General features: G+C 38.5%; 1 protein-coding gene across 1 annotated transcript in view; it reads left to right on the forward strand.

Moving 5' to 3' along the window:
* Positions 1-26,497, forward strand: part of ADAMTS19 (ADAM metallopeptidase with thrombospondin type 1 motif 19) — a gene marked incomplete at both ends in the record, with an annotated part of 182,712 nt that overhangs the window by 136,838 nt on the left and 19,377 nt on the right. The window contains 3 exons of the mRNA XM_080920449.1: positions 8,191-8,348; positions 12,216-12,369; positions 22,129-22,264. Coding sequence (XP_080776575.1) covers positions 8,191-8,348; positions 12,216-12,369; positions 22,129-22,264 — 448 coding nt within the window. The remainder of the gene's footprint in view (positions 1-8,190; positions 8,349-12,215; positions 12,370-22,128; positions 22,265-26,497) is intronic.

The raw sequence follows: 26,497 nt of genomic DNA on the forward strand, positions 1-26,497 counted from the left end.
ACCTCTGGGTTTCGGTGAGGAGTGATGGAGGATACATGGATAAGGAAAAAGAGAAGTTACACAGTGTTAAGATCCTAGATTCTAAAATCCTGCAAGTCAAAGCACATCATAAGCTACTCTTCACTTGGCTTCTTTGGGGACAGGGAGGAAGTTAGTTGTAAGATGTCTTCAAAGGAGATAAATGTAGAAAAATAAATACGAATAGAATTGTGGATGATTGATCATTCTCAAACAATTCAAATTGTTGACATCAAATATATGTTATTACATAGGAGACATTTAATCACTTCCCAATAGAACTTCCCTTTCCACTACTCCTTCTTTTAATTATATTCACTTATTATTGGCTTCTCTGAAGATTACAGCAGTATTTTGCTAATGATTGACCAGTTAGCCTAAAACTGAATAAAGCATGTGCTTTTATTTATAAAATCATTATAGCTTATGCATTCCAAAAAAAAAAAAAAAAAACCTTACTCTATCTGAAATTTTATACAGAGGACACCAGGGCAAAAATCTCACTAAAAATAATTTGAAATGAACAAAAGATAAAGCAACCTCCATTTTAATATTTACCTCTTAATTTAATTACTTCAAGATGCTGTAACAAAGAGCTACAGACTAAATAGATTATAAACAATATAATTTTTTTCTCAGAGCTCTTAAGGCTAGAGGTCTGAGCTCAGGGGACCAGTATGATTGGGTTTGATGAGGACGTTTTATGAGCTGGAACCTACTGACATCTGTGTCCTTACATGGCAGAAGAAAAGGAAGCAAGGCCTTTCTGGCCTCTTCGAAGCACACTAATCTTATTTATGAAGATTGTACCCTCCTAACCCCAGCCAACTCCAGTTACCTCACAGTGACCCCACTTCCTACTCACAGTGCGGTGTGGATGGAGTTTGTTTTCAACAGCCTGTAACCTGTCTGAATGAGAGGGAAATTAAAAAGTCCTAAAATACCAAAGCTACAGTGAACAGGAAAGTTGAATACTGAAACCTCCTGAACTGCCACTTGACATCAGGAGCTCAAGTCAGACTCTGAAAGCCAGGGTGATACAGTAGTCAGAAGGCAAAGCCATTGATGCTGTAGAATAACCCTCATGGGTTTCCTCTTCAAGTGGGACTTCAAAGGATTCCAAGGTTTGTGTGACACAGGGGCAGCAATATAATGTATAAGTGAGTGGAGAAAGCAGGGATGTGTCTACAATAAAATTGTAGGTGTAACATGTTTCAGGTGGACATGGGAAATCAACTCTCCTAAGAATTTGCAATGCAGTGCAACCCCACATATATGCAGCGTCTGTTTCATCTAGCTGTGAAGCCACACACAGACCCTAGGGAATAGTTTGTCTTATTTCGGTATCAGCATGACTGCCTTGTGCTGAGAGAAATGCTTTCCACAAGCAGTTCCCCTCAACCAAGGTCTCAAAAGACTTGGAGAATTCAACAAATTGTGTATTCAGAAACAATTCAGAAAACAAAAGCAAAATAAACCCCACGAAATCAACACCACATTGAATATGAGAAGATTAAAACAACGTGCAATTTGTGTCACACATAAATAATATAAGCAAAATTTCACAAATGATCAGCTCATTTATCTTTCTGGAAAACCACTAAGGAAGTACAGATAAAAGCTCTGATTTCTAAGAAAATAATTCAGTTGGCTTCAAAAACCTTTTATTCTGAAAATATAAAATTGTAATTTTCTGAGTATCTTGAAAAGTCAAGTAAATATTCTTGATTAGTATGAAACAACACATTTAGATATATTAACCATATGTGACAACTAGCATTGTTAGTGTAAATGAAGAACCCTGGATTTCCCCTTGTGCCTAAGCTATTTTATCCAAAATCTATAGCAGTTTCACTTGGATGGTTACATATTGAAGTCATATTTGTACGAAGGCCTTTTAATCTCTATTGTTTTTAATTTATGCTGCATTTTGTTTTTATGGAACTTTTCACATATATATTACAAGGTTTTCTTTTTAGTCTGTTTTATATTACTTTCCTTCATTCCTTCCTCCCTCCCTCCCTCCCTCCCTCCCTCACTTCCTCTCTCTCTCTTTCTTTCTTTCTGTCTTTCTTCTTTCTTTTTTAACCTATTCACTCTACATTGCCCTCACTGCCCCCTGCCTGGTAACCCCTCCCACAATCCTTTTCCTATCAGCTCTCCCTTTCTTCTCTGAAGGGGTTGGGGCTCCTCTGATCATCTCCTCAAGTCCAGCACTTTGAGTCTCTGTGAGCCGAGTCACTTCCTCTCCCAATGAGGCCAAAATTTATATTTTCATATATCCTGTGGTGCTGTTTGGTAATTGTTTCCTACAGGGAATAATTTGTTTTATTCGTCAACTCAAACTGGTTGATTTAAAGCTGTTTTTGATACGTTTTTACTACACCATTACCCAGAAGGAAGGTAATTACATTGTATCTTGTTTCCTTGATCAGTTTAAGCTTTATCAGTTAGTATCTCCAAATAACCAACTTGTGGTGCTGGTTGCCTCAACCATTAGTTTATTTCTGTTTGATTAGCTCCTCCTCTCACTTTCTTCCATTGGCTTTGAATTTCGATTGCTCGCCTACCATGATAAAGACAGAAGAGTAACTTTAGCTTCCTCCTTTCCTTTTCTGACACTTGAGAGCTACAAGAGTGCCTCTGCCCTGCCGCAGATGTGTTTCCCAATGCACTTTCCATTCAAGCTGTTTTCACAGTATCCCTGTGGTTTCTTCTTGGAACTATGAGTTATGTTTGAATATACTTAGTTTACAGTTATTTTGAGATACTTACATTGAGGTGAAAGAATACATGCAGTCAGATGTCAATTGAGACTTGGTTTGTCATCTTTGCCTAAAGGAGTTATTCTGAAATTCCCAGCTATAATCTTCACTGTCCGTTACAAGTTTTCTACAGGCTTACAGATGTTCTTTTTGCTCTGATTAATTAGGGAAAGGGGAGTATATAGGTATTGAAAATATTTTTTTTCTTTCTTTCTCAATTAAATCAATTGTTTCCTTACACATTTTGATGACACATTATATAAAATTGTTATATAATATTAATAAATTATATATATATATATATATATATATATATATATATATATATATATATATATATATATATATATATATCATCTTTGTGTGTGTGTTCTTAAATCCTTTTAGTAAGGGTCTTTCAATGAACAAGAAACTCACCCTTTTGGCTGAGTGATCTGTAAGCTCCCATGATACCAGCCTCCAAGTGCTGGGGTTGCAGGCATGATCAACCATGCGCTGCTTCTGAGCTCTGGGAATTCAGATGCCTGTCTTCCTGCTTTCACGGTAAGCACTTACCACTGATCTATCCACCTAGCCCTACAGAGATCATCTTAAATTCAATTAATTGTAAGACAGAGGCATTTGTGAAATTACAAGATAGAAATACTCCTCTAAGCCCATGCTGTCTGGCACGGAGAGAGCCAGCAAACTACTTTATGATTAGTTTTACCTGCTGAATTTTTCCATCCTCTTAATCTGGGTCTTTAGTCTTAAACCATAACTTTATAAATATTGAAAATATCAGCGTCTTTATATTTTTGTAGCCCGACAACTTTCACATTTTAACCAATGTCCTCAGTCTCTTGAAATCTGATATAAGACACCTTGAATTTGTTTTCTAATGGTTCGTTTGTTCTCTGAGTCATTCCTCCGATTTGCCTGGGTACTGCCAAGCAGGGTATATTCTGTGACTTTATTTCCTCTCATTGACTTGCATATTAGGTATGACTATTGTTTGTATCTCTAGCATTTACAATGGGAGTTTTAATTTGTGGTAGTATCCTCACAAATTTTATTCTACCGTTTTATGCCTAAGGTGGGAATTCAGCAGAACACTTCTCTGTTGCCTGCTCTTTTCCTTTTATGTGCTTTATATCCACATCTATGGCCTTCATCTACTTTCAAATGTGTTTGGATCACCCTAATACATTGCAATCACTTGCTTGGGTCCCTCAATTTCTCACTAAATGAACTTAATCTACTTTCTTCTTTCTCACAGTGTTCTCACGAGGTAAATTGAAGAACACATCTTCTTCTCCTCCTCCTCTTCCTTCTTCTCTTCCTTTTCTTTCTTTTTCTTCTTTTTTTTTTGAGAGTAACTATTTCAGACAATAGATTTCCTGTGGTTTTGTCTGAAAATGTACTTGTTTTAACTTTGTGTCTAAAAATATTTTTACTAGGTAGAGAGCTCTAGTTTTTGTTTGTGTAAATTATTTAGTCATTAAAAGCATGCTTCTTTTTCATGGGTCTAACATTTTTTTCAAATTTTACTTGTGTGTGTGATTATACTATAATTATATTGTTTATTCCCTTTCTATTTCCTCTATCCAAACCCTCATTTATTTCATAAACCACTCAGTTTTTTCAAACTCATGGCTTTCTTTGTTAGTTGTTATTATATATATATATATAATATATATATTATATATATAAATATAATTATAATATATATAATATATATATAAATATAAATACATATATGTATTTATGTATTTATATTTATATATGTATATATTTATATTTATATATGTATATGATGTATATGTATATGAATATGATCTATATCTATATACATATATATTAATAAACATATCCTTCTCAGCTTATATAATGCTACTTGTATATATGTTTTCAATGGTTGACCACTTAGTATTGGATAAGCAATTGGTGTGAAGATGACTATCTCATCCATTCTGAGCAATTTCTTAGCTGCCTCTAGCTCTCTGACCTTATGGGTTACTCCCAGATACATTGGTTTGTCTACTGGTGTCATCCTTGCTCAGTTCATGTTTAGACAGATGTGTTGGTGCAACTTTATGGATGTAGCTTTTAACGTTCCTTAGCTACCCAATCTCACAAAAGAAAAATACACTATTTCTCTGGCTCTTACAGTCTCTCTGCTGCCTCTTCTACCATGATCCCTGAGCCTTGGGTGCAGAGTTTGTGTTTAGACCTATCAGTTGGGACCGAGCTCCCTCCCCGCCTCTGCCTTTTGATTGGTTGTGGTTTCCTGTAATGGTCTCCATCTGCTGCAAAAAGAAGTTTCTTTGGTGAGGGTTGGGAGCTGCAGTTATCTGCCTGTACCAGGACACAGATTTAAAATGTAGGTAGGGACAATGCCAGTTTACTAAAGTGCCAATTGTATGTTCTCCTCCAAGATCCCTAATTTCTCTACCCTAGGGAACTTGACTGTGTTCCTTTGATTTTCATTATTTCCTATGACACGTGGATATTTAATGAATTGTTACATTTCAATGTGATGTTTGAACAGTTTTATACATGGATATTGTGGTTTGGCCACTTCTACCTTGTCTCTTCCCTGAAGTCCTTTCATTATCCCAGAGCCTCTCAAGTTCAGCACCTCTTCTTCTTCATGTTGTCACCCAGGTCTGTATGCTGGTGTGCACTCAGCCTGCTGAGTCTGTGTTTAGGGCTGGATCGCCTATGGGGGCTCATCACTGGGGAGGAATGGTTCTTGCACTTTCGGCAGCCATTATTTACCCCAAGCTCTTCATCTAGAGGGGGAATCTTGAAAGATTTCAGTTGATGTTGCCATTGTGACCGTCTTTTGTAGACAGCAGTATTGTGGAGAGTTCATGGCTACAGCATCCTGTCTTTTGTAGAAATCACAGTGGCTCAGAAGACAGACGTCCTTTTCGTCTGGCTCTTGCAATCCTCCCTCTCCTTCTTCCATGATGTTTCCTGAACTTCATGCTTACAGGTTCTGTCATGAATGCATCAGTTTCTGTTAGGCATATGACAACCAGCTGTTCTCTGTGTTGTCACCATTTGGGACTTCTGTAATGTTCTCTATCTGCAAAAGGACCATCATCGTTGAGGCTAGGGAATTATATTTTATGTATTTTTTAAATGCCCATAAGTAACAGATATTTACTAAACTATGTTCTCCAAATCACTGTGTTAACTATGTGGCATGCTCTCCCTTTATGTCTCTGTCTCTGTCTCCTCTGTGTGTGTGTGTCTGTGTGTGTGTGTGTGTGTGTGTCTGTCTGTCTGTCTGTCTGTCTGTCTGTCTCTGTGTGTATTGTTTTCTTCATGAGTTTTTCCTACCTTTTAAGACCTGTGTATTTGAAGAGTTTTTTTTTTTAAGAAAATGTAAAAAACTTTAAATACCGTGCTTTCAAATAGTTTGTATGTCCGTGTTCAATTTTCTGGAATTTCAATCATATCACTGTGATTCATAAGGTGGTTCCTGCATGTCTACCTTTGTCTGTTTCGGTTCTTCCGGGCTCTCTTCTCTAAAGTTGTTCTTTCCTACAAAAGTGTCTTTGTCTAATAAATTTTAGGCCCATTAAGTTCAGTACTTGGTATGTGATGTTTCTTTTCTGTTCTAAGACATTTGATTTAATTACTTTCCAGACCCCATTGCTCTCAAACACTACAGACCTTCCCAGAATGTGTGTGCATATTTAAAGGCATAATTCACTAGTTCCATATCTCTAGGATTCTTGAATATCATTTTATTCCTGAGTTCCCCTACTTAATTATTGTAGGTCAATTGTGTGGTGACCACATCCCAGCGGGTTTTTAATTAGATGGTGAACATGCTTATGTTATATTTTCCTTATTACTGAGTATAAACATTTTGCTGGAGAATTAATTTACTACTGGATCAGCTATGTGTTGAAGCCTGAAGAGTTTTGCTAGAATTAACTCTGGCTGCTTTAATATGAGGTCTGATTTTTTTTTTTGTTTTGTTTTTAATTTGGCCACCTGACTTTTTAGGGTCTCCATCTTCAAAAGTTACACACCTTGGAGTTACCTGGAATTTGTATGTTTTTCCATTTCTACTTGACCTGAAAAGAGTTTGAAATATTAAAATTCTTAGATTCTTGGCAGTTGCTCATTTTTCAGCATTGGGGAGTCACACCCTATCAGTTTGAAGCCAAATATTCAGTTGTGAGGTCAAAGGTCCCCTGTGAATGCTTTGGGATCGTTGTAGCTCACCCTTCTCCAGTGCTCCATAAAACAGAGGCTCACTGTCACAGCCTGTGTTACCTCCTTTCTCTGTGCCTCCCTCAGCCTCTTGTGAACCCTTCCCAGTCTGTACTCTGTAGAAGGTCACCCTCCCAGGGAGGGCTCTGGTAAGGCAGACAAGCAGCCATAGAGATTATACTAGGTTTGTTCTGCACCCTGATGAAAAGTTTAAAAACTGCATCTCCATACGTTACCTACTGAGGAGCAGAGCCGTTTTGCTGATCGCCAGCAGCAAGATTGTCAAAAATATTTTTAAGTTAGTGTAGTAAAACAAAAAACAAAACCAACTCCTTGCCCGCAAAAAAGAACCCCAAGAAAAACGATAGGTACAAACTCCTATTTCTGAGTGAAGCAACTCCTAAGCCAGTAAATTGTGTATAGATTTGTATGTACACGTGTATGCCATTGTCTAGAAAATGTTAAAAGCCAAAAAACATGGAGTCTGAATATCATTTTCCATAAGCCCCAAAGGAAGTTTTAAGGCATTTTTTTTTATTAGAGATTTTTTTTTTAGGAATTGTAAATTGATCATTGTAACCTGAAATACAAGCTTGGGAATTGGAAAATATTGATCAACATATTTATTGAAGTATTTAATTTACAAAACTGAAATATAAGCAGATGCTAAACCTTATAAACCCATCCATGAGTTGTTTGCTTCTTTAATGTTTTAACATCATCTGAGGTCTGTCCAGTTGTTGGTGCTAACAGACACTGGCAATATGAGATATTTGATCAAGATATTTCTCTTTCAGTAGAAATTAATAATTAAGCTTTGATCTCATAAAAAATAAGGGTATGTGTGATTCTTTAACTTCTCTTTAGACATTATTTTAGAATATAAGAATATTTTTTCAGAGAAGATCGATTCAGTAAATTTCAATACTTTCACCAACTTGTTGCTTATGTTGATGGTAGCAAAGCAACTTTGGTAGAACAGCAAAACCTTAGCAGGAGACTGGTGTTAAAGGAGATATAAGCATCTAACAGATATCGAAAACTCTTTGTGACTTCAGTAGCAACAAGGCCAGTGGCTTTAGATTTGCATCAGAGTTTGGGGACACATTGAAACACTTGTAAGAAAATCATGTCAAGATGTTACTCATCAGCAGTTCCAGCCACACTCATCCTGTGTTTCATCTTTTTATAGCTCTTCGGGATGCCAGCAAGCAGTCTATAAACAGTGACTGGAAGATAGAACATTCTGGAGCATTCAGTCTAGCTGGAACTACAGTCCAGTACATAAGACGAGGCCTGTGGGAGAAGATCTCTGCCAAAGGACCCACAACCACACCTTTACATCTCCTGGTGAGGCAGGAATGGGACAGTGCTATAAAACCAGCTTCTCATGGAAGCGACAATCCCTCTCCCTCTCTCTTTCCTTCTCTCCCCTTTCCCGTCTACTTTTTAAATGTTGGAATTGTCAGAACAGCATTTAAAATTGTTTGAGGTGATGAGGTATTTGTAGGAACAGTAAGATATTTTAAATTGTGATATCTAAAAAATAGTAATTATTGAAAGTAAACCAAATATTCTAGGGAATTAGCAAGCTCATAGTGGAAAAAGGTCACTTACGAATAAGGAGCCTTTTTGCCTCTTGAAAAACCAAGATGGATATTCATCAAGATAGGCAATAGCATGGAAATTACAGGACTGTCATCCATTTATTGGGACTCATCTGTGTCTTACAAAGTGCCTTTGATAAACTGTTATTTTGAGGAGAGCTGGTAAGCAAACTTAAGAGAGCTCCCAGTCTTCTCATCCTGTTTCTCCCTGTATTAATAAATTTCTGCAAGTGACGGTTTACACTGCACTGTTTGGAACTGTAACGTTCTCCGTCTTGTAGCAAAAGACTAAATGCACATCAAGAGAGAATTAAAAGGGAAAGGACTAGAGCAATGGGATTGTGCCTGGCTGCCTGGTTGTTTAGTTCATAGGTCTTAATCAAGATACTCAGAGCTGATGGCAAAGTACCTAAAGGAGTGAATTACAGATGGGATGAATTTTTCTTTCGGTAGTAAAAAAAAAAAAAAAAAAAAAAAACTAATGTTCAAATACCTATACATTACCTCTCTATATACCCATGCACAGAAAACCACTCTGATATAATGAATTCACTTGCCTGTAGTGACATGTGTCACACTATTTAGCATCTTTACTGCAGTTGAGTTAGTCTTCAGCTATAGACATTCTTGTTGCCTCTTGTAGGACCCAAAGGTTCAGATCACACTGTAGCTCACTGTCAATCTTATTTTGATGGACCTATTATTTGGGGCCCCTTTTAAGTATCCCTTCTGCTTCAGTTGCTGTGCATCAGAAACTGAGGTCCACATATCTCCCACAGCCCTCAACCGATATCACTGCTGCTGATCCAGTAACCACAATCTGAATGCCCAGGCCTTATATAACTACAGTCTTCTGTAACTTAATGAAAAGGCCAAGTATACAGTATGCGTACTGCCTGTCCAGTATAAATAGCGCCTGTGTATTCTGTTTAAGCCTTTGTTCCTCAGTACTATTGAATTCTTTGGATAATCATTTTATGTATCTCCTCACAGTTCCTTTGCATACTATTTGATAATTTTAATTAAAAGATCTGCTCTTCCCTGTCTAGAGAAACGAACAAAAACTACGTATATAGTGGGTAAACTAAACGTAGCATCATCTTTGACTAAATTGTGTAAAACAATGCTAATAGCTAACATTTTTAATGATTTGATACCTGAAAACACTACTATATTTGACTGCCTTCTATAACCATATATTATTGTTTTAATCTATTTAAGAAAAATACAAGACTGAGAGTTGTTCCGAGCCTTTGGTTAATATCTGTGAACAGTAAATATCAGCTCTCAGAATAAGAGAGTTTCCTTGCAGCAGAGGCCTTAATCTGACTCGTAATTGCCAAGGCTTTTCCTGGAATCAGGCATCATAATTGACTCAGTGAACTGGATCTAAAAGGAGCTATGTGTGTGACCTGGATTTATTCGGTAATCCAAAGGAAACTGTGCCTCTGAGATATTTCTCTCTAATGACTATTGCAGACTGAAAGCTGGTACTGACTGGAAAGGCAAAGTGTGCTGCTGTCATGCCTCAGTATGAGCTTTTGACTGTAACTCACTCCCACTTTTCTCCTGCAAAGAGTTCTGCCAAAGTCAGATGGCTTATGAAAGAGCTCATGGGTGTGTGGCCAGCCACTCAGTTTCAGACAGCATTAGATGCTCAATGCAGCTTGAAGTTCTATCGATGAAAAGGTGGCTTATGAAGAAAAAGGGATTGTTCTCATGTAACTAAGTAGGACATGACAGCAAATGAGTTCATTAATATCTGGTCATGTCTTCAAATTTAAAATTACATGATCGTATTGTCATGTAATCAACATAACAATAAAAATGTAAAGTTTCGCTCTTTACTTACTAGGTTGGATGTAACTTATACTCAGCAACATTTCATCAAATATTTATGCCAAAATTAGTATTGTCATGTACACTGATTTGGTACCCATTAGGCTTCACATTTGTGAACTTAAAAACTATTAATTATTCCATTCAGATAATGTTTGTAAATTTGATTGGCCAACTCTATAACCCACACATCAATCAAATGTATTGATTCTTGTTTATATGGTGAACAAAACCTGAGAGAAAGAAAAGGAAGTTCAGTTGATTTGTTCACACTTAAGCTTGGTCTCATTTAAATGTTTTTGCAAGTTGTTTTAACTCTGAATCACCTATAATTACAACCAATGCAGACAAGGGTTACATAGTCAATATGCCTCCCCCGCACACATAAGTTAAAAATATGTGTAGAAGTGTTTTATGTATCAACTGTTCACATAGATGCTGAATCTAGGTATGGTATATTCCATATGGCTCCATTTAACATATTTCATTTTAAACACATTTCTGAAAAACATATATGTTCATGTACTCTCCTTTGTTTAATATATATACATACATACATATATACACACATACATACATGTGTGTGTGTAAAATTTCTGTATAATATCCATGATGATCCCTTTCTGACCTTGAGTACCATTGAAAGTCAAAATGGTATAACCTCTAATTATGGCTCAGCACAATGTAGATTCAAACTCCTGCACATGAGCCATTATAATTTACCAAACATTTTAGATATAACAGTGCTAGTACTAATCTAATGTTTTCTTAAAAACCATTTAGACATACACATTGTCATAATTCTAAGGTAGCATAAACCAGAGAACAAAGTATCACCCGTCTAGTGATTCAGAAGGTGGCTACTATTACTAATAGTGATTTTTAGACTGGTTTGCACTGCTGTCATAAAACATTATAACGTAAAGAAACATTTGGAGGAAAGGTTTCCTTCCCTTTTAATTCAGTTTGTGCTTGTTTAACTCTCAGGACACACTCTATCTCTGAGTTAAATCAGGGCATGAACTGAAGGCAGGGACTTGGGAATGGTAACTGAAGCAGAGGCTGTGCTGTTCAATGGTTTGTTCCTCCTCTGCCTGCTCTGCAGGTTTCTCCAACCAAGGACCACCCACCAGCCAGGGTGCTGCCGTGCACAGGAGGCTGAGCCCTGCACATCCATAATGAATGAAGAAAAATCCCCACAGCCTTGCCTACAGCCCATGATTTTTCAGATGCTTTTTCAATTGAGGGTCCCTCTTCTTAAATGACAATCTATGTCAAGTTGGCATAAAACTAAACAGACACAGCACATCCCACATTGATTGACTTTTTTTTTTCATTTTTTTTTCAGAAGAGTGGAAAATTCCAGGTTGATTTTGTATCTTGACATTAGATGCAGTGCACATTCCTGCACCCTTGGGCACATCATACATGTGTATCATGTATAGATATAGGCATTCATATAGATCTAGGTGTATAGATAGATCATATATCCTGCTTTGGGAATGGTTAGCCAAATGAAAAGAAAATGATCAGGTATTTCTGTATTCATTCAAGTGAGCTTCTGTCATGATGTATTTAGATCACAGGTGACTCTCCTGACTTTGAAAAGGTGTAACACTTTAAATATTTCAAAGTAATATTATAGGATTGCTATAAATCAATGGTATACATTCATTGTGCAATTAGTACTTTGCAGTATCAATATCTTTACAGATTTTCTCGTTGAATGTTCTATTTAAATCATGTTCTGTAACCGCTCTGTGTGCCACAGGTACTCCTATTTCAAGATCAGAATTATGGTCTTCACTATGAATATACTGTTCCATCAGACCCACTTCCGGACAATCAGAGCTCAAAGGAACCGGGACCCCTCTTCATGTGGACACACGCAGGCTGGGGGGATTGCAATGCTACGTGTGGAGGAGGTGAAGACTATTTAAACTTCTATCTTTTCAAAGACTCAGTCGTTTTCTGGTTAATCACTGATAATTATAATTGATTGAAAATCTCTAATTTACAATTGTAGAATCCATAAAGGTTTGTTAAACAACGTTACTTAGAATGTGTGTAGAAGCTGAATATCTGAACTATTTCATGGGGAAAAGTCTGACTTAGAGAGAAAGGCCACTGACAACTATGCTGTTTCATTTCATGACATTGGTTGCTGTATGTATTACATAGGGAGCAATGTGTCTGTTTACAGCATACCATATCCCAGAGACACCATTCAGGCTGGGCTGCACATTCTATTACTACCAGCATCTGAGACATACTTTCATCAAAGATGGACACAAAATGAAGTCATAAAAATAAGTTAATTTCCTATACACAACTGCACTGAAGAAAAAATCATAGAAACATCACCTTTCACAACACAGTCGACAGTAAAATATCATGGGATGACTCTGATCAAGCAAGCGAAAGACTCATATGATAGAAATTTTAAGACACTGAAGAAAGAACTTAAAGAAAATACCAGAATATGAAAAGGACTCCCATGTTTATGGACTGGTAGAGTTGATATAGTAAAAGTACCCATATTATCAAAAGCAATCTATAGATTCAGTGTGATCAGCATATATTCTAACACAATTTGTTACAGATCATGAAAGGACACTTTTCAGCTTCATATGAAAAAACACAAACATACACACACACACACACACACACACACACACACACACACACACACACATAGAGCCAGGATAGATAAAACTATTCCTGAATAAAAGGAAAATCTTTGTGTTATCCTGGTATCTGACCCTAAATTGTTCTACAGAGTTATAGTAATAAAAACAGCATGGTATTGGGACAAAAATTTAAAATCTTAAAATTTCTCTGTTCTAAGATATATCCTACCATAAAACTTATACATGTGAATGGAATGTATGAAGGAGTGTTTTTTACAGACTTATACCGATTGTTTTTAATTTGATTGTGTCCTTCAATTATATACATATGCATGCAAAGTAAAAAATGTCAATTCCCCAATTTTTTGAGCTTCCTAATTCTAAAGTGTATCACTATCACCCTGAATACAGAAGCACCCCTAAATTGGGCTCACTGTTTTCTATTTCTCTATTGGATTTTGGGAGGTAAATGAACAGGTTACTTCAGCATAAAATGTGAGTGGAAAATCTCTGAGTTTGATCATTTCTGGAGAAGATTTTTGTGCCTGGAGACTTTGTGCACACCCTAGTTTAGTTCTCATGTGCATTTATTAACAGTTTGCAGAGTTCCATGTAGCAGATTCCTCTGAAGGATAAACAGAAATACTCAGTGTATAGAGTTTCGATACGTGTGTAGTGAACTGTATATGCAATGGGTTGGTGCATGGAGCTGAATCATTTGTATTCTAGGTAATAGAACTCTCCATACTCATAGCCTAAATGTTCCTAAAGGGGTGGCGAGGGCACCGAAAGAGACTGGCATCTCTGTCAGGAGGGTACCTGGGATAGGAGAACCAGAAAATAGATGTACATATTAACAAGGCCAAATGGAAATACACTAATCACCAATAGAAGTGAGGGGGCTGGCAGGGAGCAGGTGCACCTTAAGCTAGGATTTCAGAAAAGCCCTCCACAAAAATCAGGCTGCATCGAACTCTTTTTTTTAATTGGATATTTTATGTGTTTACATTTCAAATATTATACCCTTTCCTGGTTCCTCCCTTTTTTATCTCCCCTGCTTCTTTGAGGATGCTCCCCCTCCCACCTCACTGCCCTGATCTTCCCCTATACTGGAGAATAGAGCCTTTATAGAACCAAAAGATTTTTTTCTTATTGATGCCAGACAATGCCATCCTCTGCTACATATGCGGCTGGAGCAATGGGTTCCTCCATGTGTACTCTTTGTTTGCTGATTTAGTCCCTGGGAGCTCTGGAGGGGGGCGGGTGTCTGCTTGGTTGATATTTTTGCACTTTCTATGGGGTTGCAAAACCCTTCAGCTCCTTCAGTCCTTTCTCTATGTTTTCCATTGAAGCCACTATGCTCAGTCCGATGGTTAGCTGCAAGCATCCTCATCTGCATCAGTAAGATTCTGGCAGAGCCTTTCAGGGGATATCCATATCAGGCTCCTGTCAGTAAGTGCTTCTTGACATCAGCAATAGTGACTGGGTTTGGTGGCTGCATGTAGGATGGATCCCCACATGGAGAAGTCTCTGGATAGCCTTTCCTTCAGTCTCTGCTCCATTCTTTGTTTCTATATTTCCTCCCATTAGTATATTGTTCCACCTTTCTAAGAAAGACTGAAGCATCTATATTTTGGTCTTTCTTCTTCTTGAGCCTCTAATGGTCTGTGAATCCTATCTTGGGTAGTTTGAGCGTTGGGTCTAACATCCACTTATCAGTGCATGCATACCATGTATGTTCTTTTGTGACTGGGTTACCCCACTCAGGATGATATTTTCTAGTTCCATCCATTTGCCTAAGAATTTCATGAAGTCATCATTTTCAATAGCAGAGTATGCAATTCAAAACAACCCTGAGATTCCACCTCACACCAGTCAGAATGGCTAAGATTGAAAACTCAGGTGACAGCAGATGCTGGTGAGATGCTGGTTGGTGGGATTACAAGCTGGTGCAACCACCCTGGAAATCAATCTGATGATTCCTCAGAAAATTGGACATAGTGCTAACTGAGGATCCAGCTATACCACTCCTGGGCATATACCCAAAAGATGCTCCAACATATATCAAGAACACATGCTCCACTATGTTCATAGCAGCCTTGTTTATAATAGTCAGAAGTCGGAAAGAACCCCAATGTCCATAAACAGAGGAATAGATGCAGAATATGTGGTACTTCAAGTTCTTAAGGGTGAGCATCAGCTGTAGCTGTAGTGCGGAATAGAGCTCAGGGTGAATGGAAGCAGCAGAGAGATAGATGTGTAGAGAGGTGTTAAGTGCCTCATGCCTCCCTTCTGTGTGTGATAGGAGACACAAAAGAGGGATGAGGATGGAGTGATCAGACTTTTCAGGTATAAAAATACCTTTCTGCTTTTTGGCTGAAAATGAACTAGGCAGTGCCAAAGTGTAGATGAAACCCTGCAGCCATGGAATAGGCAGGTAAGTTAAGCTGCTTGGAACATAGACAAGGAGAACAATGAGTCCTGCTGCTGACCTGGACATGAAGGTGTGACAGTGGGGGGACAGAGATGGCTTTTCTGAATGAGAGAATAATGTCACCATGAAATGACAACCAGGGAGAGTCTCAAATGCCAGGGTTAGGAAGGATTCGGGGCTTGAGAGCTTCAACCAAAGTCAGAGATACCTATTGGCCTAAATGTGATGTCAAGTAAGCAGTTGGAGATTTAAGTCTGATACAGAGAAGAACTACTAAGCTACTCATATACCACATAGGGTAATGTCTTAACATGATGAGACCAGATGGAGCCACCTGAGGAGTGGCTGAATGCAGCGAGAAAGCTGTTAGAAGATTGATGTTTGAGGTGCTCTGTCATTGAGAGTTGGAGAGATGAGGAGAAAGCCGCGAAGGAGATTACAGTGAGCAGCAAGCAACATAAGGAACACATATTAATGCTGTCTATAAGTCCTGTGGGCTGTGTGTTCCAGAAAGGAAAGAATGACCATCTGCCAGAATCTGCCAAGTAACAATGTAGATGGAGAGCTGATCAGCATTAATGTCTAAGGTGCATTAATTTTATTGGACGTGACAAAATGTGTTCAGCTGCCAACTCTCTGTGGTGGTTTTAATATGCTTGGCCCAGGGAGTGGCACTATTAGGAGATATGTCACTGTGGGAGTAGAATTTGAGAGACCCTCCTCCTTGCTGCCTGCAAGTAGGTCTTATCTTTGTGGCCTTCAGAAGAAGATGTAGAACTCTCAGTTCCTCCCGCACTATGCCTGCCTGGATGCTGCAATGTTCCCACCTTGATATTAGACTGAAACTTTGGACCTGTTATCCAGCCCCAATTATGTGTTGTTCTTATAAGTTTCCTTGGTTATGGTTGTCTCTTCACAACAATGGAAACCCTAATTAAGATACTCTCTAAAATTAATTTATTGGTATATCTGGCTCAAAAGGCTATATAGAATAGATTTCTAAGAAAATAGCAGACTAACAAAATGGATCCATTCACATCTTGCCATGGAAGGGAAGGGGGCTCCCGAGGCTCCGTCTCTCCCTTAGATCACAGTTACTGAAGGAGGAGAGGCATTTCTTTAGTGGTGTGACCACAGGTGAGGAAAGTGTGCTCCTGTATGGAACCCCTTTTCCATGCCGATCTGAGCAACCGTAATTAAACTTACTGAAATGCACACATCAAAGTCATGAAAACAGAGTGCAGAGTAGTTAGAAAGAGGAAGGGAACCTATGAGAGTGGGGTTGGGATAGTGGGATGTGAGCAAAAATTATCAAAATATATTCATCCATGTATAAGAATACAGTAAGCCGAAATATCTAAAAGGGCCAAGAGAAAAATATAATAATTAAAGAAAGGAACTCTAATTCAATAAATGTTGCTGAAAGAATGGAGAATCAAACATGGCAGTAGCTAGAAGGGATTGGAGTCAAGGGCTATGTTTTTTATTTTTGATTCCAGAATAAAGGCATTGAACATCTTTTGTCAATGTGCGTTTTCTAGAGGAGTGCATATGACAAGGAGAGAGCAAGAAATTGCTGGAACAATATTTAGGTGGAATCGGAAGAAATTTAATGAGTAATCTGGCTTCACAAATCATAGGCAGCCTGTGACTGGTCACAGGAGAGCACACAGTTTGGGGATGCATGATGGTTCATCTTCAGCTGTCTCCGTTTTTTCACAAAAACCACTTTGCTGAGAGCAGAGGGTGACAAGGGACTTAGAGCATCTTTAAAAAACGAAGCATGAAGTGGCCACTTAAAGAAAGACAGGAAGAATAGAAGTGTCAGCAATTGTCTAGCTGGGTATCTTTAGGTCAGATTAAAAATCATTGGTCTACAATGCAAAGGTCTTCAAAGGCTACTCTTGCAAGTACTTTGTGGCACTCAGCTTCTTGCAGCAACTGGTGGTCAAAAGGAAGGAAGAGCATCAGCAGTTAGTGCTCTCATGCAGAGCTCAGTGGTGGGATTTTGTCTAGGATGCTGGTTTGAAGGAGATAATCCCCTATACGTCTCAGACAGTTGAACACCTGGTCCATAGTTCTTGCTAAGAAGTGTCAGCTTTAAGGTCTCAAAACCTCCTTGTATTCCCACTTAGCTCTCTCTAGAGCCTGCTTGCAGTTTAGGACATGAGCTCTCAGCAGCTGTTTTAGCCCTACTGCCTGCTACCTCCACTCCACCATCATGAATTCTAATCTAAGCCTTTAACATCACAAGCCCCAAATAGACTCTTCTGTAAGTTGCCTTGGTCACAGCGTTCTATCAGAGCCACAGAAAAGTAACTAATCCGAACAGTAAGCCCCAGTTTCTCCATTGTGTCCAGTGATCAGCCACTGGTACAGCATGTGAGCCTCCACTCCTGGACTGGACTGGAGACATATTGCTCTAAATACTTGGCCGTTCCCTGGAGCTCTTTCAATGAGCAGGACTTGCAGTTTCTCTCCTATGGCTTCTTATTCTTCAACCCCTTTTTCATATCTCTCTGCTGCTGTTGTCTCTCCCATTTTTGATGTGGCTCCTCTCTTAAACTGTTCAATGATTCTCATAGCTGCTCTCAGCAGTCGCCATGTAAAAGACAACAATTCCAGTTCCTTTGCTGTTGCTGCTATTGGTTGAACGTCTCCGGATCTCTATCGAAGCTGCCAATGCATCTGGCCAGCTACTTACCTGTCATTGTTGATTTTTTTTTTTTTTGACCTTTTCTATTATAGGTGGGCAAGAACTAACCATTCAAGAGAATTTTTGTATTAAAACTAATGTTTCAATGCCACAGGGAGTTTCTTTGGAAGGTGATTCTGAGCCACCTTAGAGGGTGGTGGTGAACAATTCTGTATGCAGAGAACTGGTGTTTATATCATAGAGAACTCCCATGCAAATGGAGATTTGTTTGCTCCAATCATGAACTTTGCCTTTCAGTATCAATGACAGCTGTTCCTCCAAAAAAACCATTGGAAGAAGTGTGTCCTTCTAACATAGAGAAATGGCTCAGGGTGCCCTCTAGTTCCCTAAGGCTCATGGTATTAAAAAGTCAGCAGAAAGTGATTCAAACAGTCCAAGTTGGGTGTCACATTTAGCAGAGTAGAACAGTTGAGGTCATTATGTTTCTTTAAGGTCTTCATAGTATTTTCAAAATATCTTTGTTGGCATAAGGGGAGTTGTTTAAGTGCTTGAACATTTGCTCAAAATAGAAAGTTATCAGCTTCCATAGTATTAGGAACTCAAACTGCCCTAGCCACCTGTGTTTTTGCTTGTTTATAGGAACAATTAGCATCAAATTTATAATAGGAAGTTAATGTATCCAGGACACTGAGCAATTTTAACCAAGTTAAATTAGGTTTCGGTGATGGTTAACATCTGGGCAGTGCCCCGAGGAGAAACCTTTCATAGGTTTCTGAATGGAAACAGCTATTTTGTTCTGTGGTAACACTAATGGTCCAGTTGAATTCCAATGCCATGAATTTATCATGACTTCAATCCCTATGACAGCCTAGCATCTTTCATCTGTATATAGTTTGCAAATACTCCTACAGAGCAAATTTGAGAATTTTCAGGGGAATCTGATAAAATATGGCAGTGGTAGATGATGGCCTGACACGGCATGTGTTGATTTCAAAATGGTTGTACAAAGAGGTAACTATGCTTTAAGAACTTGGAGAACATTGAGGAGGGGTAGAGTTAAGAATTATAAACAAACGAACAGGGTGTTCAGAATGTCAAAGCCCATACCTACCATCTAGATCCAAAAGCACTGTTTATGAACAGGAAAATGTTTCTGCCAGTGAATGCAGCACAGAAAACAAAGACAATAAACAGTGCATTAAGGGAGCATAGAGACTCCTGGAGCATCAAAGGGTACAGATATAGTCCAGTTATGTCAGGATGAACTCTAACAAGTAGATTTCAGATCACTTATGTTTCATCATTAATCATTGCCACAAGGAAGTCTTCTTCCCTGCTTGACCCCAACATCTCCACGCATTTACTTCCTGAGTTCTCCTAGCCTTTCATCTTCTACCCACCCGAATCTCTGTTCCTCTGCTTGTCATTCCTTGATGTGGCCATCTACACTGAGGGATTCTGCTTCTACCCACCAGACAAAAAGAGGCAAAGAGAGAGGTGAGAGAGAAAAGACAAGAACATTAGAAGCAAACAACCCAAATTAAAATGTACAGTTGCAAACTCTCTTTAATGTAACTCCAATATTCAATCATATACATATTTCACATATATGTAATCATGTATGTTTCCCCATCACTGAGAAAACAGACTAAATTCTTTTTACACTTAAAAATCTAGACAGCAGGATGGGGAGGGCTGTAGAAAGGTCATCCAGAGACAGCCCCACCTAGGGATCCATCCCATCTGCAGACACCAAACCCAGACACTATTGCTGATGCCAAGAAGCCCTTGCTGACAGGAGCCTGGTATAGGTATATAGGTATAGGTATAGCATCTAGAATATCTAAATTGGAGATTTTTTTTCTTCCTCACATTGCCTTTGAGGGTAGTTTGGACTCTCCATATAGCCCTTCCTGGGAAAAGATGGTGTTCTTCATTGGCCACTCAGGATCTCTTTGGGTTCAGAAAGATGCTTGAATATAAACAGTTAAGTAACACTGTAGCCATCTGCATTTCTATAAAATCTCACCACTATAGTGTGTGTGTGCATGTGTGTGTGTGTGTGTGCATGTGCAAATCTTCCCTGGATGGAGTTCCACAGTTCACTCAACAGTTTTTAATAATAATCTCAATGTTAATAGCACACATATTTATTTCTATGCCAAAATATTTCTTTTGTACAACACACTTCTCAGTTCTTAAACTGTGTGGACATGATTTCAAGAAAGTTCTGATCTCTACATTTGCTTTGTTGACTTTATTGCCAGAAAGAACTTTGTCATTTTTCAGCATATTCATCAGTTAAATGAGCATGGGTTCAAAGTACAGAACATTTAAAACAGATTCAAGGAGAACAAGGAGAAACAATAGCATCTTTGCAGGCTCATAAGGGAGAGCAAGTATCGTCCCTGGGTAATATCCCATCTCAGTATTCGATGGTTCATCTCCTAATTGTGTTGTGTAGAATTAAACACACAGTAATAAGTGGAGAAATAAAAAAAATAAAAATATGCCATCCAGTTAAATTCTTATTACAATTATCTTAAACTGTATTTTAACATTATAATTATAGTTGAATTTAGTTCATTATAAATATTAATTTTAAGTTTATTAATCAAGTTTGTAAGTGTCCGTTATTACAAAATGAAAAACAAAAAGGAGAAAATTTTAAGGAATTCTATAAACTGAATACTACCTAAACATAATGCGAACATACTTTTTCCAACAATCTAAAATATAACACTGTGTGTGTGTGTGTGTGTGTGTGTGTGTGTGTGTGTAAGGAAAGAAAGGTAAAGACATAGGGGTATATGGGTGGTGCACACTCACTGATGAACGCCTTCATCCCGGGCTTTATGAAAACTACGTTGCTGGTACTATGGAAGGATGGAGTAGCAGACACGGGAGGGACTGTGGCTGAGAGGAATGGAGGGAGGTAATGCAGAAGGAGAGGAAGGAAGGATAGATGTCAGTAATGATGCTTAAAAAGCAATAAGAAAGCAATACTTTGTAGGCTTGCCATCTTTCTTCAACATTTTCTTCATTAGTGAAATGTGATGTCATTTTCTATTTTACTTAATATAATAAGAACCCCTTTGTATTCTCATAAGCTCTTAATGAGCTTCATGTTTAATATCAACCTGGTGATTCATGAACTGGGTTTGCCATAAATTATTACGCCAGTAATTTGTTCGTTTTGTATGCAGACAACATTTTGTCAAGATGACCCTGTGGCTTTAACATTTGTTGTTAATAATATTAATCGATCAAAAAATATATTATTAAATCTCATATCCAGATATTAATTGAAAGAACTATACTGAGAAAAAGAAATTAGAACACACTAGACATTATTAGTCAGTGTCTCAAGAAAAGTGAACACAAAATATAAATATTGTTACAAAATACAAATGCTTTTAAAAGTTTTTACTGTGGTATGCTCATGGTTTTTATCAAAGAAAAGTGACAGTTGTTTCTAGAAGTCTTGGGGCTTTTGTCAGAAGCACTACGAATGAATCTCTAAGGTACTTGTTGAAGAAAAAAAGGGAATCCTTTCTTTCCCTTGCTATAGAAAACTGCTAATGTACATAACAACAATGAAATCTATAGATGTCCATGTACTTATTTATGTGCTTTGGGGAATTCTCATCAGCAAGCAGAGTATCAGAATAGTCTGCACACACAGAACATCTGACCATGCACTTACTGCTAGAAGAGCCATTTCAATCAGCATCTCATTAATTTATCCTGCCAACATATCCCTGTAACATAGCAATTGCTGTTTATCTTTGAAGGGGAAAATTCTTAATCCCAGAGGTACATTTTGTTATGTAACTTTTAAATAACGTCAGATGCATTGTTATAACCCCAAATTAGTTCAATTATATGACAATACACATTTCACAAAAACCTGAAATGACTTCACAGTATATATACATATATATATATATCCATCCCTTTGCAGGGGAGAGGAAGACAATGGTGTCCTGCACAAAAATCATGAGCAAGAATATCAGCCTCGTGGACAACAAGAAATGCAAGGACCTGAGCAAGCCAGAGCCACAGATTCGAAAGTGCAATGAGCAACCTTGTCAAACAAGGTAACCATACCCCGGTAGCCATCACATGGCTTGGTGTTAAACCTTACACAGGCTAGTTCACATTTTTTTCAGAACCTTAGAAAGAATCACATCCCCAAATGTGAACACTTAAGTAAACAAGGTCTGAGAGAGTAGGGTTACGATCTGTGGATAACTTGTTTAAGAGTGTGAAGACAAAGAGGAGCTACAGATTAAACTACTCTTAAATACCTCTTTGAACTTGTTGTTAAATTAATTGTGGCTAGTCTACCCAATGGCTTTAGCATTCTCTGAGATGAGATGCTAGAATTCGGACAAGAGAAAGTAGCAGGCCTGGGCAAACCCAGTCTCAGCAAGACAATGAGAGATATGAGGTCCCTTCTGGGTCTGGAAGCCTGGTACTCGGTCCTTCTCCAAAGGTCTGAAGACAAACTACCCAGCTTCTGATGGGTTCTTCAGTGAGTACTGGGTAACAAGACAGTCAAGGCACATGAACAGGGAACAAAATAGCAAAGGTAACAGTTACAAGTGTAGAAGATGAGCTCTGCCTTAGGAAGCAGATGTGGAAGCAGGTGGAAAGGGTATAATTTTGCTGTATGGGTACTTGGCATGGCTTCCATAGTGGGGCCTGAAAATCCAAATGCTTCCTCCTGAAAAAAATTGATATATTTAAGTGAGACAGCCCAACATCTCAATCCCTACCATATGTAGCGATAGTCTGATAAAAAGAAGGAGAATGGTGGAAGAATGCTTGCTTTATCTGACACTCGGGATTGTTGAGTGTACATTAGACTGAGTTGAAAGTTCTCTGAAAGTCAAAGAATTGATCTGCTTTTAAAACAGGTTTGGAAATGGAACTCAGGAGAATTAGCACACACTTTATTATTATTTGGTTTTCCAGGAAAAGGTTTCTCTGTGTGACTTCCTGTAACTTCTTCTGTAGACCAGCTTGGCCTCAAACTCAGAGATCTCCCTATCTCTGCCCCCCAAGTACTGGGATTAAAGACATGTGCCACCATAAAATGCCCATTTATTTCATGAGATACTCTTAACATTAGAACACAATTTACTTTACCTAATGATACTTTTGCTTGAATGTAATAGCTTTTTCTGCTGCCACTGGGATCTTGCAGAAGCTTAGAATGCTTAGAGCATTCTGCTTTAGAGTGTTCTTTGGAGTGTGTGCTGCTCAGCTTTGGTTTATCAACTCAGGCTGTCAGCCACCTTGGAGGAGGATGCATGCCTAAATGAAGACTTGCTAAGAGAATGCTTTACACGATGCAATTTCAAGAGGAAAGTTTTCAGCAGAGTTGAAGCGGGTTTTGTTAGGGATTATTACCTTTTTTCCATGAGAATGGGAAGCAGGTTCTGTAAACAGGAAGCCCTGTCAGTGAGCAAAGCAAGGAGAGGATCATCTGTCAGATGGCTAGAACAGTAACCAGTTCTCTTAACTCCCTGCCAGCTTCCTCCCAGTTTCCAGCCCAGCCTCTTCAAACATTTCTTTCAAGAGTTCCTTATTTACTTCCCTGTAGGTCTGCTTAAATGGTCTGTCTCCCACTTTTCCTGATACTAGCATCTCCAAGCTAAAACAATCATTCTAGCCTATCTGCTCAGCCTAACTTCCGGCTCAAGTCTCTCCTAACCATATCTTCTGTACCAACTACTTTTTCCTCTCAGTCAGCTAGCCCTTACCCCCGGGATCAGCTGGCTTTTCTGTCTCCTAGCCTGTTCCTAAGCAACCTAAACTGAAGATCAGAGGGTCAAGCAGTCCTAGCAGCTTAGAATTCTTAAAGGGCCACTTGGCAAGCAATTGGGGGATCAGTAATTGGTTCAGGTGCACAAAATCAATAAATCCCACAGCAACCATCACAGGGTATCTTTCTAAGACCTGCTCGTAGAGCACATCCCTCCTTTTTCCATGGCTTCTCTTATGTCTCCCTAGAAAACATTCTATTCTAGTTTCATTCACACTCTATGTCTCAAGCATCTTAAGGGAGAAGTGAGATAGCTTAGTTGATGAAAAGGCTTATACACACAAACACACACACACACACACACACACACACGTGCACTCACATGTGTAAAATAAGAAAATGTGAAGCAAAAGGAAAGCAGGTGAAAGCACAGTGGGTTTATTTGGCTCAGGGTTTGAGGGTACTGTCCTCTGTTCATCAGGATTGGGAAGTCAGAACAGTTGGTTACATTGTACCCACAGTATGGTAGCTGTGTGATGAATACTAGTCCTCAGCTTAATTTCTTCTTCTTCTAAAGTCCAAGATCTCTGTTCTGGGAGTGGTGCTGCCGGCATGTAATGCATTTCTTTTTTTTTTTCCTCTCATCTCAGTTAACCTAATCTCAATAATCTCTCATATGCATGCCCAGAATTTTGTTTCTACACTGATTCTACATCCTGTTACTCTGACAATAGTATAAACCTTCACATACATCTACTGCAAAAATGTCACCAACTAGCCTGTGTCATCTTATGTATGTGCCAAATTGAAAATATACAGTAGAGAAAATATACATACAAGTAACAGTACACATATTGAGTAGGTTTTATTAGAACTCTTAGATATATATGTATATACATATGTGCATGTAGCAATAGTTGATGAAGTATATGAATCTGAAAGGGAGCAAAGAGAAAAATGTGGGAGAGTGTGGAAGGCAAAATGGTGTAATTATATCAATAAAGAAAATAATTAAAATGACTAAATAAATATCCAATAACTAAATATCTCTGTAATGTCTTACAAATGAAGTTGTTCCTAGGTAGATGAACTCTAAAACACAGAGAATGCTCTTATCCTGTTAGAAAGCTTACAGTTCACATCTTTCTTTTGAGGACTTATTGATGAGTAAAAAGGAATAAGCTCTATCTTTCTGTTGAACATGAGATACTCAGGTTTATAGTAAAAATATGAGCTTCGGTGACATCAGTCCTATGGACTCTTTGGGTTCTAAAGTCTAAGGGACAGAACAGTAAAAGGAGAATTTAAATTATGATTATTTCCAGAATATTTACATAAGCAAAAAGCAGAAACCAAGCCAAATTTGGTAGCCAATTACTCACTTCAGAAAAAATCAACTAAGGGGCCCCAGTGAAAGAACAGTGTTAGTGCTTTCTTCTCTTTTGTTCTCAGAAATAAAAACACAAAAATCGCTAAAATTAAACCATCTTTGCAGATGAACACTGAAGTATAAGGAAATATAATGCTTCAAAATGTGGGTCACTACCAGAAAGATTTGGGCCTGATTAACTTTGATACAATTGCTAACTATTCCTGTAGAACATAGAAACCTAAACTCCATTTCTAGAAATGTTTAATGAAAAGCTATTGGTGGGAAGTTAATTAATGGAAACAGCTCCTGAGATAGGATCTGTGCCGTTGGGCAAAAGGAGGAGCGCATCCCTCAAGAAGCCAGAGAAGCCGCTAGCCAAGCACTCCTGTGGTGTGCCACAAGCCAGGTGGCAGAGCTGTGGAAGTGTCCCACCTGTGAGTGGGGAGGAAGAGCCTTCTACATTGTCTGGATGCTGGCTGGGAGCCAGGCAGGGGAGGAGCGATGCCAAGAAACTCCTATGGAGGTCAAAGAAACATGATTGGGGTTGGTTATTTCCATCATGTGGGCCCCCATCGAGCTCCTATTGTTAGGCTTAGTTTCAGACATTTAACTCACTGACTCAGTTTGCCAGCCCTGGACCAGCCATATAAAGCATCTGTGTGCTTTAAATTCCAGGCCTTCTGAGTAGTGCAGCCAGTAAGACTCTGTCCACTCCATTATGCTTGGGATGTGAATCATCCTTTGGTCTCATATATTCATGCCATCGATATCGTTCTTATAGTCCCTATGAAGCTGTCTCAACTATCAGACAGACTATCTGTCACCATCTTTATGTCTTAGTCCTCACAGAGAGCTCCATGCTGTCAATACGCTGGCGATTCTCCTTACTCATCTCAACATACAGACACATCACTCTTCCATTTTGCAAAAATCCTGGTAAATTCAGTACAATGTCCTTCCTAACACAGGACCTGATTCTGTCCTGAAGTGAAATTTAGGTAGATGGTCAAGCTCACACCATTGTGATATGTCCCAAATCATTAGAAGTAAGAGTAATTATTATGTATTACTACGCTAATCATTGTTAAAATGTGTGTGCGTGTGTGTGTGTGTGTGTGTGTGTGTGTGTGTGTGTGTGTGTGTGTTGGCTGGGTGATTAAATCAGTAAATCTAGAAACAAAATATTGG

This window comes from Micromys minutus, assembly GCF_963924665.1.
Source record: "Micromys minutus genome assembly, chromosome: 8".
NCBI classification, from domain to species: Eukaryota; Metazoa; Chordata; class Mammalia; order Rodentia; family Muridae; genus Micromys; species Micromys minutus.